The sequence below is a fragment of the Cetorhinus maximus genome, chromosome 15 (genome assembly GCF_964194155.1).
Source record: "Cetorhinus maximus chromosome 15, sCetMax3.hap1.1, whole genome shotgun sequence".
Taxonomy (NCBI): domain Eukaryota; kingdom Metazoa; phylum Chordata; class Chondrichthyes; order Lamniformes; family Cetorhinidae; genus Cetorhinus; species Cetorhinus maximus.
In genome coordinates this window covers 85771748-85789123 of record NC_135893.1, presented here as the reverse complement: position 1 = coordinate 85789123, position 17376 = coordinate 85771748, and the positions used below count along the sequence as shown (strand labels likewise).

Here is a 17376-nt window from a genome sequence, read left to right as displayed (position 1 = left end):
TGAAATGGTTCCAGGAATGAGGGAATTCAGTTATGTGGAGAGACTGGAGAAGCTGGGATTGTTCTCCTTGGAGCAGAGAAGTTTAAGGAGGAAACTTAATAGAGGTGATCAAAATAATGAGTTTGCTTTGATAAAGTAGGTAGGGATAATTTATTTCCTCTGGCAGAAGGGCCGGTAACCAGAGGTCACGGATTTGGGATAATTGGCAAAAAAATCAGAGGGGAGATGAGGAGAACATTTTTTTTTTACGCAGTGATTTGTTGTGATCTGGAATGCACTGCCTCAAAGGGTGGTGGAAGCAGATTCAATAACTTTCAAATGGAAATTGGATACGTACTTGAAAAGGAGAAATTTGAATTACTATGGGGAAAGAGCAGAGGAGTGGTGCTAATTGGACAGCTCATCCAAAGATCCAGCATAGGCATGGTGGACTGAATGGCCTCCTGTGCTGTAAGGACCCATGATTTGTTTTTGTCAATCTTGTTGCCCTTTCCTCTCCTCCTGTCCTGAAGGTGCTGACTCTTTCTGGCTGTGTCTTCCATCAGCTGCCTCCTGCCGACTTCCCCACTGGCGGGCCAGGGTTAGCAGGCTGTTTGACTGTGGGTTGCTTTACAGCCGTTCCTGGTACTCTTCACATCCCCCACTTCCCCCAAGTATGCTGTATTTGACCTTAAAGAAAATACAGTGCGAATTCATCAGAATGACACTGGATTAAAAGGGTTAAATTGTGAGGTCAGGTTGCATAGACCCAGCTTGTATTCCCTGAAGTAGAAAAGATTAAGGTTTATTGTAATTGAGGTTTTTAAGATGATTACAATTCTGATCAGTGCTCCATGGCTGAGAATAGTGAGAATCTGCCTTTGCTTAATCACTATCCAGCGATTTCTGCTCCTGCTCCCTCTCCACCATCCCAACCTTTACTAGAAGGTGCATTTATGTGAACATAGGAACAGGAGGAGGCCATTCAGCCTCTCTAGCCAGATCCACCATTCAGTTAGATTATGGTTAATCTGTAGCTTAACTACATTTACCTGTTTTGGTTCCGTAACCCTTAATACCCTTAACCCAATAAAAGTCTGTTAATCTCAGCTTTGAAACTTTCACTTGAATCCCCCCCTAGCACCCACAGCTTTCAGGGGAGAGTTCTAGATTTCCACTACCCTTTGTGCAAAGAAGTGCTTCTTGACATGATCCCTGAACAGTTAAACTCTAATTTTAAAGTTATGGCCCCTTGTCTGGACCCCTACCCTACCCTCACCAGAGGAGATGTTTCTCTCTATATGTCCTATCAGATCCTTTAACCATCTTAAACCCTTTAGTTAGATCATTCCTTATCTTCTATACAGAAGGGAATATAATCCTGGTATTCCCTCTTGATTGGACGATACCCAATTCATCCTTGTAACCCTTATAAAAAAGATCCAGGTACCCTAAGAGAAGGAATACTCAGGGAGGTTTCTCTTTGACACTCTCAGGCAGTCAAAGCCAGTGCAGGAAAACAAACAGACTGTCCGTCATCCTTAATAGGACAATGAGTGCAGAGATGGCCAATTAGCAGGCTGCCTCCAAGAAAATAGCTCCCTGGGTCTGGCTGCTGGCAAGTGCAGGCTTGGGACCCCTAATTGGTTCCAACATCAGAGTCCCAAAGCCCACAGGAAAGTTTTGCCTACTATGTCTGAGGCAGCACCTCAAACCTATCAACCATCTTCTCCCCCAACCAACCCCCTCTGCATTCCCCTCCACCCCCCACACAGTATTGTGTCCAGCACTTTACGAAGTCCTCCAACTTTTAAACACCTGCTGCTAGACTGTTAAATTTATTTTAGCAGCCCTGTGTGGTTTTAGTGCTCAAATAGATCTAAACTTCAGTGTGTGTGTGTGCTTATGTTTCCTCTAATCCCCACCCCATGTCTCTGAAATTCTTATTGCATCATGATCCTCATGGCCTGAATAATACATAACGGATTAGTTTAAACATGGAGCTCACTGCTGGCTAAATGTCACTGTGATCTAACCCCATTGCCATAATAATTTAATGACCAGTTTGGGGTTAAGTTACGTTATTCTGTTTTACACTGATCTGTTCAAACATATTTTGCAGTTGCATTATTTGTCTAGTTCATGTACATTCAAAACTGAACATCACTGTTAGACGACTGCCTGATTTATGCTATGCAGTGGGACAAATGGGCCTTGTGATAGCTGCCTTTGACAACAAACTTTGTAATGACGCCTGTATAATGTTGCAGTTAAATAATTCATTTGAAATGACAGCAAGATAATTTAAAATGATTTCCTCACCTTTTTTAGTCTCAAGTACGTATCAGTATAAAATCTTGTCAAGAATGGGTTTATTTTGTGTGTCTCAAACTTGATAACTTTCGAGCTGCGGTTACGAAATTTCACTCATTCAGAAAATCGAGCACAGATGTATATGAGACGATCCCTATTTATATTTCATTGAGCATCTGCTGAGGTTTTGCTAATTAGGTCAGTGACTACTGGGATTGTAAAACCTACACAGTCTCTAATTGCATTAATAAACACAGTCAGTCTGTGGGTAAGGTATCTCTTGGGCAAAAGTGGTTGTATTTTACTGCAGTACTCTGGGAGTGCTGCACTGCCAGAGGTGCTGTCTTTCAGATTGAAATGTTTAGATTTGCTGTTTGCCCTTTCAGGTGGATGTTAAAGACCCCACAGAACTCCTTCAAAGAGAAGGGGAGTTCTCCCCAGTGCCATGGCCAATCAATATTTGTAACCCAACCAACATCGCTTTTTTAATAAAAAACCTCAGGTGATCTGGTCGCCATCACGTTATTGTTTATGGGAGCTTGTTGTGCACAATTTGACAGTTGCATTTCCTACACTCCAACAGTGACTACAATTCAAAAGCAGTGAATAACCTACTTCTGTTCCTAAGGAAGAGGTTCAACAAACTGAATGGCCTCCTCCTGTCCCTTTGTTTGAGTTATTTGCCCCCTTGGGGGAAAAAAAAATTAAGATAAAGACTGTTTTGATATTCCTCCCACAGTACTTGCAAACGCTGCACTTACATTCATGTGACCTGCTGGACGTGTTTGGCGGAATCAGTTTCTTCCCTCTGGATAAGATGACCTACCTGAAGATTCAGTCATTTGTCAACAGAATGGAGGAAAGCCTAGATCTCGTTAAGTACACAGCATTTCTGTACAACGATCAACTCATCTGGTAAGTCCATTGCTACTTGATATAGAGTTTGCTTTGACTGGGAACAGTAGTGAATGCAGTAATGCAGAAGTTAGCAAGCAACCAGATCATGCGACTGAGAGGTCAGACAGGCTCCAGATTTAACGTCTTATCTGAAATACAGCACATCCAACAGTGCAGCACTTACTATTCCACTGAGAGTCTCGGCTTGAATTTTGTGCTCAAGTCTCGAGTGGGATTTGAACCCAGAACCTTTTGACTCGGAGGCAAGAGTGATACACCCTGCTGAACAAGCGTGTGTTTGAAAGACTTTTTTATGTTTGCAAGGCTACTCTCTTTATTGGAAATAGAAACTGTAGTAGGCCACAACTCCTTGAGCCTGCTCCACCATTCAATAAGATCATGGCTGATCTTCTACCTCAAGTCAATCTTCCCACACTATCCCCATATCTCTTAATCCCCTTACTACCCAAAAATCTATCAAAATCTGACCTGAATATACTCAATGACTGAGCACCCACAGCTCTATGGCGTAGAGGATTCTAAAGATTTTCAACCCGCTAAGTGAAGAAACCCCTTTTCATTTCAGTCCTAAATGGCTGACCCCTTATTCTGATACTGAGAGTCCTAGTTCTGGACTCTCCAGCCAGGGGAAACATCCTCTCAACATGTATTCTATCCAATTTGCTAAGAATTGTCAATGTTTCGGTGAGATTTTATGCATTTTTGACAGAACATGTGCAGGATGTCCATGCCACATTGCCCAGTGCCTAGTCATCTGGTAATACAGAATGAGTATTGCTGAAAAAAGGCAGATGTTGAAGATTTTTGCCTTGTACTCAATCAGGACAATTCGCAAGAATACCAAATTGTAAAGGGAACAACAATTTATACTGCATGAAAAGAGAGTGCAGATTGGTTGACAAGTAGACTCTGGTAGAGGCGTTGCCCTGGAGAATGTGCCAGTTAACTGATAACTGACAGTTAACTGCTGGTCTTTGTTTAAATTATAAATATTAAATTATAAATTGTTCCCTTTACAATTAGGTATTCTTGCAAATTGTCCTGGTGGGCGCAAGATGAGAAGCTTTGGCAACACGAGTCTTTTATCAGCAATACTCATAGTTGTTATTGTTAATTAGTGACATCAGAAAGGAAAATGGATCCACAACAGTGACATGTTATGGTGTGAGGTCATGATTTCCTCAAGGGGGCGTTTCTCGATCCACTGGTCTAGGCACAGGTTAGAGGTGAACACTAAGACCCAGGGGAACAGGGTTGTTGGTTGTATGGAGTTTGGCGCTATTTCCTTCATTATCCGCCAGGAAACTCCGGTTGGGGGAACTGGGCAGCTGAAGAGCAGTCTGAAACGGAGCAGTGTTCATTGCTGCTGTGTTGTGCAGAGCTGCATGATGGGCCCCTTTCAGTGCAGTACTGAGGAAGTGCTGCAGTGTCGGAGATGCCATCTTTTCAATGAAGCATTAAACTGAGGCCTTGTCTGCCCCCTCAGAAGGACATAAAAGATCCCATACAGGGGAGTTATCCTCAGGGTCTTGGCCAATAGTTATGCCTCAATCCATAGCACTAAAACCGATTATCCAGTCATTAACAGATTGCTGTTTGTGGGAGCTTGCTGCACGCAACTTGGCTGCTGCATTTCCCATAATACAACAATGACTACACTTCGGTCATTCGCTGCCTGTAAAGCATGTTGGGAAAGGTGCTATATAAATGCAAGTTTGTGTTTTATTACAGGAGTGGGTTGGAGCAGGACGATATGCGAATCCTCTACAAGTATCTCACAACATCACTCTTCCCAAGGCAACTGGAGCCTGAGGTATTCGCGAAATGTCTTTAATCTGTCCCTATGCTCAAGAAGTACGACATTAAAGCGTAACGTTAAAATTAGAGCCAGGCCGTTCAGGGGTGATGCCAGGAAGTAGCTCTTCACACAAAGGGTAGTGGAAATCTGGACACACTCTCTGCTGAGGAGATCAGTTAAGAATCTCACTAGATAAATTGATTTTTATTGGGCAAGGGTTTTAGAACCGGGCTGGGAGATGGAGTTAAGCTACAGATCAACCATAATCTAATTTTATGGCAGAGCAAGTTTGCGGAGCTGAATGCCCACCTGTTCCTGTGAGATGCAGCACCCTTTTATATCTTTTATTAACAAGAGGCTTTTGTGTTTTTTTTTTAAAAACCCATGAATTTTTGTGCTTATTGCGATGGGAAGTGGATTGCTGTGCTCTCTTTTAGGAAGTCATTGAGGGCTCCGAATACCACAATTAGACACGGTTATCTGCTCTGGCTCATTGAGGTGCCTCACCCCCAACATTGGATTCCCCGCACCAGTTGTCCTGATACCTCTGTGGAGAGGGGTCTTGGGGGGGGTATCTGGTCCAGTCAGAGCAGTCTGGTGCTGTAATCCCTACCACCCACCACCCTCCCTAGCCCCAGCCACATGGACCTGGATTAAGATCGCTCGAGTTTCTAACATGCAGCACCTTTGGCTGCTAAAGAGACTTTGATTCTATCAAGGCCCAAATAGAGTAACTGAGAAACTGTTTCCACTGGCAGGTAGATTAGTAACCAAATGTCACATGTTGAAGGTAATCAGCAAAAGAACCAGAGATACGATGAGAATTTGTTTAATACAACGCTTTATTGTGATCTGGAATGCGCTGCCTGAAAGGACAGTGGAAGCAGATTCAATAGTGACTTTCAAAAGGGAATTGGATAAATATTTGGAAGTGGAGAGCTTTGCAGGATTATGGGAAAAGAGCCAGAGGGAGTGGGACAAATTGGATAACTCTTTCAAAGAGCTGGCCCAGACACGATGGGCCAAATAGCCTCCTAATGTGCTGTCATTCAGTCTGAGATTGATCTCTGAACCCAGAGGTGAAAGGACAATTTATTAATCTGAACCCCTACAGTCAAGCAGTTCTTGGTCGCAATGTATATAATTTACTAATTTGCAAATAAATTATGTTAATGGAGATGTTTTCTGATAACTCAAATGGTATTGAACTTGTTTTCTCCTTTGCCTTTAGCTAATTGGTCGTGATTCCCCAGGACGAGGTGGAATAACTGTGAGTCTCAACCATTATGGCAGGTATAACCTTCTATGACAATTATTGATGATTCATTATATTAGGAGCCTGGTGTATAACTTGTGGTACTTCCCCTGTAATCTTGCACTCAAAACGTCCCTAATCAAACAACACTTTAGCAGGCACCTTCCGGCCCCACTACTTAAACCATCCTCACTTATCATCAGCACCCGTTTAGTTTTCAAATACCTCATGGCCTCACCTCTCCCTGTCTAAGCAACCTCATCCAGCCTCTGCAACCTTCTGAGATCTCTGTGTTCCTTCAATTCTAGCCTCTTGCATGTCCCCAGTTTTTATTGTGCCACCAATGGTGGCCATGCCTTCAGAAACCTAAGCCCAAGCTCTGGAATTCCCACCCCAAACCTCTTTGTCTCTCTACCTCACTTCCTCCCTTTAAGATGCTCCTTAAAACTTACCTCTTGACTGAGTTTATGGTCCTCCCTTAAGTGGTTCGATGTCATTTTGTCTGATTAATGCTCCCACGAAGCTCCTTGGGGATTGGTAGGCGGGAAGCCGGCCGGGAGAGCATTGGAGCAGACTGCTGTTTGCTAAGCTAGCAGGTTTCACCACCTGACCTGAACGGAGACAGCTGGGGTTTGAGATTGAAATGCGCGCTGGTCCTGGTGAGATATGGATTGGTAAACCGCCAGAGCTCAGATTCTGTACTATTGGCACCCAAGTGACCACCTTCACAACTTCCCCTCATCTTGGGAGCTGAACTTCAACAGCCAGCCTCGCCTGTGTGGCACAAGGTGCCAGGTGTTGCCATGCTGGCCACTGGAGTCTCCTTGCCGATAGGTTGTGCATTGCCAGCCTCGTACGTTCCTCTCCTGCCATCGAGGCAGGTCCGATCTAAAGGGATAGTGGCCCCTGGGGATCATTAGAACACTGGGGAAATGCTTCAAATGGAAGAACTTGTGCCTGGTCAACCTGGGCTAGTTTTCATCCTTTGACAAGTTTCTCTCTTAATTAACATTTGCGCCAGCCTCTGCTGTTGCAAAGTGTTTGGGAGAACTCTGGAGTGTTTTTTGGAAGTGTTGTGGTGAGCTGCTAGATTTGCCAGAGCGTGTTGCTGCATCCTGACAGGGACCACTCCGCGCGAGGGCTACAACATGCATGGGGACAGCAGTGGCAGAGTTTCTGGTTCTGCAGGGAGGCAGAGTAGAGGTGTGGAGAAGGGAGGTTCTGTGCCATTCCGTCTGTCAATTTGGAACTGGACTCCTCCGTGCTCTTTGACAGTGACAGGAGGCTGTCTGGCAGTCTAGCCAATACTCTCAGCATCTCAGCACTCCCCTATATGCTGCCCCATCGAGGTCTTCATCCAAGTTCTGTGCATCAGCCATGGCTCTGTTGGGTGCACTCTCCTCTGAGCCAGAAGCTTGTGTTCAAGTCCCACCCCGGGACTTGAGCACGAAAATGAAGGCTGACACTCCAATGCAGTATCGAGCGAGTGGAATGTGTCGTCATTCTGGTGAATGTAAAAGATCCCATGGCACTATTTTAAAAAAGAGCAGGGGAGATCTCCTCGGTGTCCTTCAAAATTTATCCCTCCATCAACATTAAAAAAAGATTATCTGGCCATTGTCACATTGCTGTTTGTGGGAGTTTGCTATATACAAATTGGCTTTAAAGCTCTTTGGGCCATCTGGTGGTTGTGAAAGGTGCCATATAAATGCATGTCTTTCTTTTCACACAAGTGCCAATCAGTAACCATCTCCAACAACAGGAAAGAATCTAGCCACCTCCCCTTGACATTCAACGGTGTTACCATCGCTGAATCCCCCACCATCAACATCCTGGGATCACCATTGATCAGAAACTAACTGGACCAGCGATATAAATGTGGTGGCTACAAGAGAAGGTCAGAGGCTGGGAATCCTGTGCTGAGACTCCCCAAAGCCTGTCCACCATCTACAAGGCACAAGTCAGGAGTGTGATGACATACTCTCCATTGGCCTGGCTGAGTCCAGCTCCAGCAACACTCTAGAAGCTTGACACCATCCAAGCCGTTCCTTGGCTGCCACTGGGTCAGAATCCTAGAATTCCCTCCCTAACAGCACTGTGGGTGCACCTACATCACATGGACTGCAGTAGTTCAAGAAGGCAGCTCAGCACCATTTTCTCAAGGGCAGTTAGGGTTGCATAATATATGCTGATCTAGCCAGCAACACCCATATCCCATCAACAAATCAAAAGCATTCCTTGTTGTTAGACCTGAATTTGAACCTTAGTATTTGGGTGCAGAGTATGTAGGTTTCTTCCCAATATGAGCTGGTGTGTCTATGAACTGGGAGTTTTGCAGATTATCCAAGTTCCCATGATGGTGGAATAGCCTCGGAGCCAAAGCTCCTCTGGAAATGTCTCAGATCTAGAATCTCCTGCCTTGTGAAGATTAAGGGAGAGGGAGGGAATTTCAAAAGTGAGGTAAACGCTGAGCCTGAGTGCTGCTATGTGAAGGTGGGGTGATTTTTTTTTTTGCAGTAGGCGGGTGAGAGGGAATGGAGAAATGAAGGGAAACTCGCAATGTGGACAAACTTGCACCATTCGTTCGAGGCTGGACCACAGCAATGTGTGGGTGTAACTGCATACAATGAATGGATATAGTGGAATAGGGTTTGTAACAGTGTGGGGTTTGGCAGCCTGGTGCTATAAGGCAGAGGTGGGTACGCGTGATGTTTAGAACGAAATGACCAAAGGAGTGAACACTAATTAAGCATTGACATCATTTCTGAGTAAATGCACTTGGCTTTCTATTACTTCTGAAACCCCACTCTTTGGTTCCAGTGGCGAACTGCACCCTCTGTCAGCCATTCGGAAATGCATCACAAGTCCAAACTAATCTGGTCACCAGTTAATTGCATTGGCACAGAATGCTCCTGTGAAAACTAGAGGTTGTCGTTTGTGTAAAACTTGGTACATTGATCTCTCTATCTTGTGTGAGGGCAGGGGGTGGGGGTGGAGGGCCAGGCAGGACAGGTTTCCACAAACCTGCTCCGCACAAACAAAATAAGCTCCGGTGGCAGTGAATGGAGGGGAAGGCTCCTTAGGCAGCACCTTCCCAAACCCACGGCCACTCCCATCTAGATGGACAAGGGCAGCGGATGCATGGCAACACCACCACTTGCAAAATCTGCTCCAAGCCACACCCCATCCTAACTTGGAAATATATCGCCATTCCTTCACTGTTGCTGGGTCAAAATCCTGGAACTCCCTCCCTAACAGCACTGTGGGTGTACCTACACAGTTCAAGAAGGCAGCTCACCCCCCCGCCTTCTCAAGGGCACTTGGGGATGGGAAATAGGTGCCAGTGGCACCCACATCCTGGGAATAAAAATGGGATCCATTCCCAACTTCAGTTGGTTACATTACTGAGGGTCAGTACAGACAGCTACAATGGACTCTGAAGCTACAGTTTGAGCTATCTCACAAATATAGACACGAGCATTCTTGGAGTGTGCTGCATGATTGGCATGGAGAATCGATCTTGAGACCAATCGCCTAAAGGCTCCTTTATTTGTGCAGTTCGGTTGGTGCCAGTGTCCTGGTATTCCACTTAGAATGGAGATTTGGTCTTTGAAAAGGGCACATGTTCTGGGACCTGAGGCTATTATTCAAAGGGGCAGTTTCATTTGAGAAGTCATTGATTTGTAAAGCTGCAGGAAGCTGGGCCCGGATGTCATTGAGATCGAACACTTTGCTTGTACCAGCTCTCCTGACTGTTAGGTAAATCTGGGTTCAGCACTCCACATTCAGCACGATCCTTTTAATTAAAAGTAAAACATAAAAATAATACAGGATCTGGAGAGAGAGAGAGAGAGTGAAACAGAGTTAACATTTCGGGTTGGTGACCTTTCTTTAGACCTGCTGAGTGTTTCCCAGCATTTTCTGTTTTTATTTCTCATTTCCAGCATCCTCAGTATTTTGTTCTCAACACATAATCCAGAAAGAGTAAAGTGTTGGGTTTATTCGTGCCTGCCGCTGAATTTATCTTGGCATACAGCTGACCTATGAGCTGATATTTCCGCATGGCCAGGCAAATTCCACTGTTGGAAATGCAGACTTGCCACACTGTTAGCAGAAGGCAGATGTGTTGGGGCAGCAGTCACTCTGTCACAGATGTAATTCTCGTAAAGGGATTCTAATCCCCCGGATATTTTGTTTTTCCTCAGGTTTCTCACTGGCCCGTACGACATCAGCAATCCCGAACTTGCAGTTCGGTTTCCCAGGATCTTTGTGAATACTGACAGTGCCTATGAAGAATTGCACTTGATTGTCTACAAGGTGAAATCTGTTTTCAACATAACGTACACAAGCTTCATACAGATATATAGCAGGAGACGTTCTCACACCACAAACAATATTTGAATAAAAGAAGATTAGTAAACAAGTATAAAGGAGGAAACCTTTCTCTTTCTAAATGCATCTCAACAAAACAGATCATCCCAAAATGTTGTCCAACTAGTGAAGCACTTTTTGAAGTGTAGTCATTCTTGTAATTTGGGGTGGCATTGTGGTGTTGTCATTAGACTAGTAGTCCAGAGACCCAGGGTAATGCTCTGGGGACCTGGGTTCGAATCCCACCACGACAGATGGTGAAATTTGAATTCAATAAAAATCTGGAATTAAAAGTCTGATGGTGACCATGAAACCATTGCTGATTGTCATAAAAACCCACCTGGTTCACTAATGCCCTTTAGGGAAGGAAATCTGCCGTCCTTACCTGGTCTGGCCTTTGTGTGACTCCAGACCCACAGTTGACTCTTAAATGCCCTCTGAACAAAGGCAATTAGGGATGGGCAATAAATGCTAGCCTAAACAGTGACACCCTCATCATGAACGAATAAATAAAATATTTTTAAAAATGTAGCACACATCAGTGTCAGCTCTTTCCCAATGTCAGCTAGGTCAATGCTAATGATCAGATAATTTACATCACTGAAACAGATTAAGGGAATAAATATTGGCCCTTGCACTGTCCAGCTCTTCTTTGAATAGCACCATGGGGATCTTTTACATCCTCAAGGGGATGACACAGATGGAATTTGAGTTTAACATCTCATCCAAAAGACAGCATCTCTAACAGTGCAGCACCCCCTCAATGCTGAAGTGCATATGTCAACCTTCTGACTCCAGAGGACAGAGTGCTACCCATTGAGCTTTGGCTGCTATTAAAGTCCAGCATCTGCAGTCACATTAGTTTTGTTCTTGTGTAATATGGCAAGTCCTAAATAATTAACAAGGGACTTAAAACAATCCTGGGTTTGCAGGTAAATAGAAAGTTGTGTAATTGAGCCCTACCGTCAATAGTTTGTGACATGGCCAAAACACGAAAATGCTACCAACTTGATGCCAGCCTGTGTCACTGCCCCTGTTTGATTAATGCTAATTGATAGCTTTATTGCTCAGAGAACTGGGAAAAGTTCTTAGGCGATGCAGTTGTTTGAGCACAATGGTAACTGATCTGCCTTTCGCTTGATCCATCTCATTAGATTGTCCTAGATAAAAAGACCATGAAAATTCTAGATGTACAAATGAAACTGTAACACCCGGAGACATGTGGCCTCAGACAGGAATCTTAACCTGGCCTATAACAAGTGAATAGGACAATTCAGTGGAGGTTATGATTTACATCCAAGATCTTTCCTATAGGAGACCACAGTTGCTGGTAGGCTATCACCATCACCATCATTGGGTTGACTATCATTGTAGCCCCAAGATTTTTCTGCTCACCGCTTTAATGCAGTGATATAAACCCTGGGGTTGGGATTAGGATGCTCCATAGTGTCTCTATCATTGATTTGTTCTGTACTGGGGCTGATTTGTTCTGTACTGGGGCTGATTTGTTCTGTGCTGGGGCTGATTTGTTCTGTGCTGGGGCTGATTTGTTCTGTGCTGGGGCTGATTTGTTCTGTGCTGGGGCTGATTTGTTCTGTGCTGGGGCTGATTTGTTCTGTGCTGGGGCAGATTTGTTCTGTGCTGGGGCTGATTTGTTCTGTGCTGGGGCTGATTTGTTCTGTGCTGGGGCTGATTTGTTCTGTGCTGGGGCTGATTTGTTCTGTGCTGGGGCTGATTTGTTCTGTGCTGGGGCTGATTTGTTCTGTGCTGGGGCTGATTTGTTCTGTGCTGGGGCTGATTTGTTCTGTGCTGGGGCTGATTTGTTCTGTGCTGGGGTTGATTTGTTCTGTGCTGGGGCTGATTTGTTCTGTGCTGGGGCTGATTTGTTCTGTGCTGGGGCTGATTTGTTCTGTGCTGGGGCTGATTTGTTCTGTGCTGGGGCTGATTTGTTCTGTACTGGGGCTGCATCATTCCCTTTAGGTTGCTGAGGCAGTTGGCTAATTCGAAGATTAGCTCATCCTCCATTAAGGATCATGCTTCCTTCCCCATGGAGATCGCCACCCAAAGCCATTGGGATTATCCTTATTGCTTAACCTTCATCCAAGACTCAAGGTTGATCAGAGATTGGTGGCACTGTCTACCGTCATTGAACAGTCACTGGTTTTTATGCCTGACCTCCAAAGTGAAGGTTTAGATCGCTGAATACAGATTCTCTGGTCATTATCTCTGTGCTGTTTGTGGCAGTTTGCTGCATGCAAATTGGCTGCTGCATTTTCTACATTACAGCAGTGACTACACTTCAAAAAGTACTTCATTGTCTGTAAAGGGCTTTGGGACATCCTGAGGTTGTGAAAGGTGCTATAGAAATGCAAGACCTTTGCATTGTTCTTAAATTACATCAAATGCTTTGAGAGGAATGTTGGCTGTGGTCTTGAGTTTGATATTTTCCTCTTGTTTTATAACATGTTGAATTTGTAAAGAATTTTGATCACTGCTCATTTGGCACATTGAAAACATTAGTTCAGAAGTTGGCTCATTGCCATATACACCTCAAAACAATGTCTGCATGACTGACTGCCCTCAAGATGAAGTAAATTTCACTCTTCTTTCATGTGAATATTTTTGTTCATCATTATGTTTAACTCCTCAAATCTATTTCTGTAATGCCCAGATGCAGTGAAGCATTTGATGGTCTGTTGCACGATGAATATGCAGTTTATTTGAGACTCCGAATGGGTTCTGGAGGTCTTCATATCTACGTTTCCGATCATGAGTTTTGCTCTATTGTTTGTGTGTCACTAATTAATTAAAACCACTTCAGTTGATGTGTTTTGGCACTCCCACCAGAGGTCAACAGTTGGAGGCATCAAATCGTTTAAAGTCAATATTGAACACAAACTAAGGTTATTTAATTTGCTGTATAAATGGGATAATGGGTAATGTTGGGAAAACCCGTGATAAGCATGACCATGATCTCCTTCAGATCCCACAGTGTATCTATCAGATTCTTCACTCTACGTCCCACAGTGTATCAGATTTCTCACTGCATATCCATAGTGTATCTATCAGAGTTTTCACTGCTTTTCTCAAAGTGCACCTGTTAGTCTTCACTCCATCTCCCACTGTGTATCTAGATTCTTCTCTGCATAACTCACTGTATATCCTAGAGTTTTCTTGTAAATCCTACAGTGTACATGTCAAGTTTTCCTGAATCTGTGCATGAATTAAATTGTGCATTGCAAAGCTCATCACAAACAGAGGTTTAGTTCTTAAAGAACAGAATGATTGATTCTGACTTGACTATGATAATGGGAGTTATTGCATTCAGCATATCAAAGCACATATTGTATTACAGTCTGTGTTTAGGTTAATTACCACTGATTTGAGGATTATTTATATATTATTATAATCACAGCTGTGTAATATGTATAATGTTTTATGTTTCAGCTTTTAGATGCTTACATGCTCTGTTTATGTTTCCAGGCTATGAGTGCAGTGGTTTGTTTTCTGATTAATGGTGAGTTGCTTTATTTGTTTGAAACCTGTTTTAATTTCCAATATTCATAGTCTATCCCATTAAAGATCGCAAGGTAAATTTGGATGTGGAACACCAGCTTGATTCATTCATCCAGTTAGACACAACTCTTCACCCATTGCAGCATTTCATTTATTTTTTAAATGTTTCCAGGATTTCTGCCTCTATCCTAGCCAGGTTTCCATTTAATACGTTGGTCACTCTCTTTTAAATCCAACTCTAAAAATTCAAGTGTAAAATTCACCCATGTTCATTTATCTAGGTTGTAGTGACAGCCTAATATGAGGCAATCAATGGAATTTGTTGAGAAAATACTGTGAAGACTCATTTGACATCTTGCTCTCCCATCACTCCTGTTTCTTGCTGACCTATTCTGGCTCTGAGTCCAACAATGTTTCAAATTTTAAAATTCTTATCCTTGTGTTCAAATCCCTCCACGACCTCACTCCCCTCCCTATCTCTGTAATCTCCTCTGAGATATCTGCGTTCCTCCAATTCTGGCCTCTTGTGCAACCCCCACTTTGTTAGATGGTTTCTCACTCTTCGGCTATTGTAATGGTGATGTTAATATTAATGGTTTATCTTTCTCCTTAGCCTCAGTGGAGCTGACTCGAGAATTTTGCCAGAAGCTGGACAACCTTGTGGGACCTCAGCTCACACTTCTAGCTTCAGACATCTGTGAACAGTTCAATACAAACAAGAGGCTGGCGGCGTGAGTATAAACAGACATCTGGTGGTAAAGCAGAGCACTGTGAGGTGAAAAGGAATGTGTGCATTTATGAGGAACTAGAATGCTTCAACCAAAAGGGATGTCATTCAGAGATCTGCAGAAAATGAGCATCTATGGGACAATGAATGGGGGTGGGGATAGAACATAATGTTTAGAAATGTTTTCAGCATTACTACTAAGAATGGCAAATGTAATTACACAGTGAAGGGGATGTAATTGAAGCAAGGGTGGGGACAGGAGTGAAAACAGAAAATGCTGGAAATACTCAGCAGGTCTGGCAGCATCTGTGGAGAGAAAAACAGAGTTAACATTTCAGCTCTTGTGGCCGGGGGAGAGAAATCATATGATTTGCTGATTGACTAAATGAACATTGAGATTGGTAAAGGCTAGTTCGGTAAATGCATTCAAAAAAGATAGTGACCAAGAACAGAGGGTCTGAGCAGATCTGAAGGGGACGTGATAGAAGTCTTTAATATTATGAATTATTACTATTAATTAATTATTATTAGGAAGGATGTCAAGGCATTAGAGAGAGTGCAGAAAAGATTCACAAGAATAATTCCACGGATGAGGAACCTAAGTTACATTGATAGATTGAAGAAGCTGGAGCTAGTCGTCTTGGAGAAGAGAAGGTTGAGAGGAGATTTGATAGACACATTCAAAATTATGGATAGAGTAGATAGGGAGAATGTGTTCCCACTCATGAAAGGACCAAAGACACTGATCTAAGGTGATGGGAAAAACAAACAATGGCAACATAAGGGTAAGCCTCTTTACACAGTGAGTGGTTAGGATCTAATGCACTGCCTGAGAAGGCAGTGGAAGCAGATTCAATCAAGGCGCTCAAAAGAGAATTGAATAATTACCCGAAGAGAGAGAAATTGCAGGGTTAGAAGGAAAAGGCTGGGGAGTGGAACTAGGTGAGTTGGCCTCACAGGGTGCCAGCACAGACTCAGTGGGCCAAAAGGCTACCTCCTGTGCTATAACTGTTCTATGATTCTATGTTTCTACTTGTAGTTGAGAACAGAATTGGGGTCATAAACAAAAGATACTGCTAATAAATCCAGTATGGAATTCAGGAGAAACTCTGTTACCCAGAGAGAGGTGAGAATGTAGAACTAACTATCACAAGAAGTGGTTGAGGCAAGTAGCATAGATGTATTTAAGGGGAATCTGAATTAACATATGAACGAGAAAGGAATAGAAGGTTAAACTGTAGGGTGAAATGATGAAGGATAGGCAGAGTCCCATGTGGAGTTAAATGGCAGCACTGACCAGTATGGCCCGTTTCTGTGCAGTACATTCTATGTAATTTATAATGAACGTACTTAAACTTTTTGCTGAGGTGGGGGAATTTTAATCCTGCTGCAGTATAATTGGATTGAAAGAGGAGAAAAATGAGCCAGCATTTCTGCTCTAGATTGATATCTAGTGACCACACTGTTGTGTGCAAAGCTGTGGTCAGGCTTGGATGTGATGGAGTATTGGCTGGTGCACGCTGTCCAGGTCCACATGTTAAAGGCCATTCTAAGTGGCTCAGTGGGTAGCACCCTCACCTCTGAGTCAGAAGGTTGTGGGTTTAAACCCTGTTGCGGAGACTTGATCATATAATCTAGCCTTACACCCTGGTGCAGTACTGAGAAGTGCTGCACTGTCAGGTGCCATTTTACATCATGCTAAACTGAGCTCCCATCTGCCTTCTCATGTGGGCATAGAAGATCCCACGGCACTATGTTGAATAAGAGGTGTGTTCTCCCTGGTGTCCTAGCCAATATTTATCCCTTAACCAACATCACTAAAACAGATTATTTTTTTCATTATCACACTGACGTTTGTGGGAGCTTGCTATGCACAAAATGGCTGCCATGTTTCCTACATTACATTACTGACTATACTTCAAAAGTACTTCATTGACTGGCAGGCGCTTTGGGATGTTCCAGGGTCATGAAAGGTGCTGTATAAATACAAGTTCTTTTTTCCTGTGCCTGTCTTGTTGCCTTATTCCTTTATTTATTTTTTTCCTTCAATAATCTCCATAAATCTATTTTTAAATGTTGACCTGATCTCAGCTTCGGTCACTTACTCCATTAATGTATTCCACATCCTTACAGCCCTCTGTATTAGAAAACTTTCTCTTGCTCTCTGACCTAAATCTCTTACATTTAAACTTGTACCAATGTCCCCATCTTCTAAACCCCTCATTATGGGGAACAGCCTGTTTTGAAATATTGGTTTTCATGTTGTAACAATGACTATGCTTAAAAACGTACTTCATTGGCTGTAAAGCACTTTGAAATGCCCTGAGGTCATGAAAGGCGCTTTATAAATACAAGTCTTTCTTTTTTTTAAAAACCTTGCTCCATCCTGTCATAATTTTAAGCATCTCTATCAAAGCATCCTTAGTCCCCTCGATTGTTCATGTTTACATTTCCTCATATCAGGCGGAATCCTGGTGACTCTGTGCTAAACCGTCTCTA

The 17376-nt window shown here is 43.3% G+C and overlaps 1 protein-coding gene across 2 annotated transcripts in view; it reads left to right on the top strand.

The window, feature by feature from the left end:
* Positions 1-17376, top strand: part of ccz1 (CCZ1 vacuolar protein trafficking and biogenesis associated) — a 49261-nt gene that overhangs the window by 14587 nt on the left and 17298 nt on the right. For both annotated transcript variants that reach the window (XM_078558876.1, XM_078558875.1), the window contains 6 exons: positions 3032-3207; positions 4942-5023; positions 6240-6301; positions 10469-10580; positions 14118-14151; positions 14764-14881. In XM_078558876.1, the coding sequence (XP_078415002.1) occupies positions 3032-3207; positions 4942-5023; positions 6240-6301; positions 10469-10580; positions 14118-14151; positions 14764-14881 (584 nt within the window). The remainder of the gene's footprint in view (positions 1-3031; positions 3208-4941; positions 5024-6239; positions 6302-10468; positions 10581-14117; positions 14152-14763; positions 14882-17376) is intronic.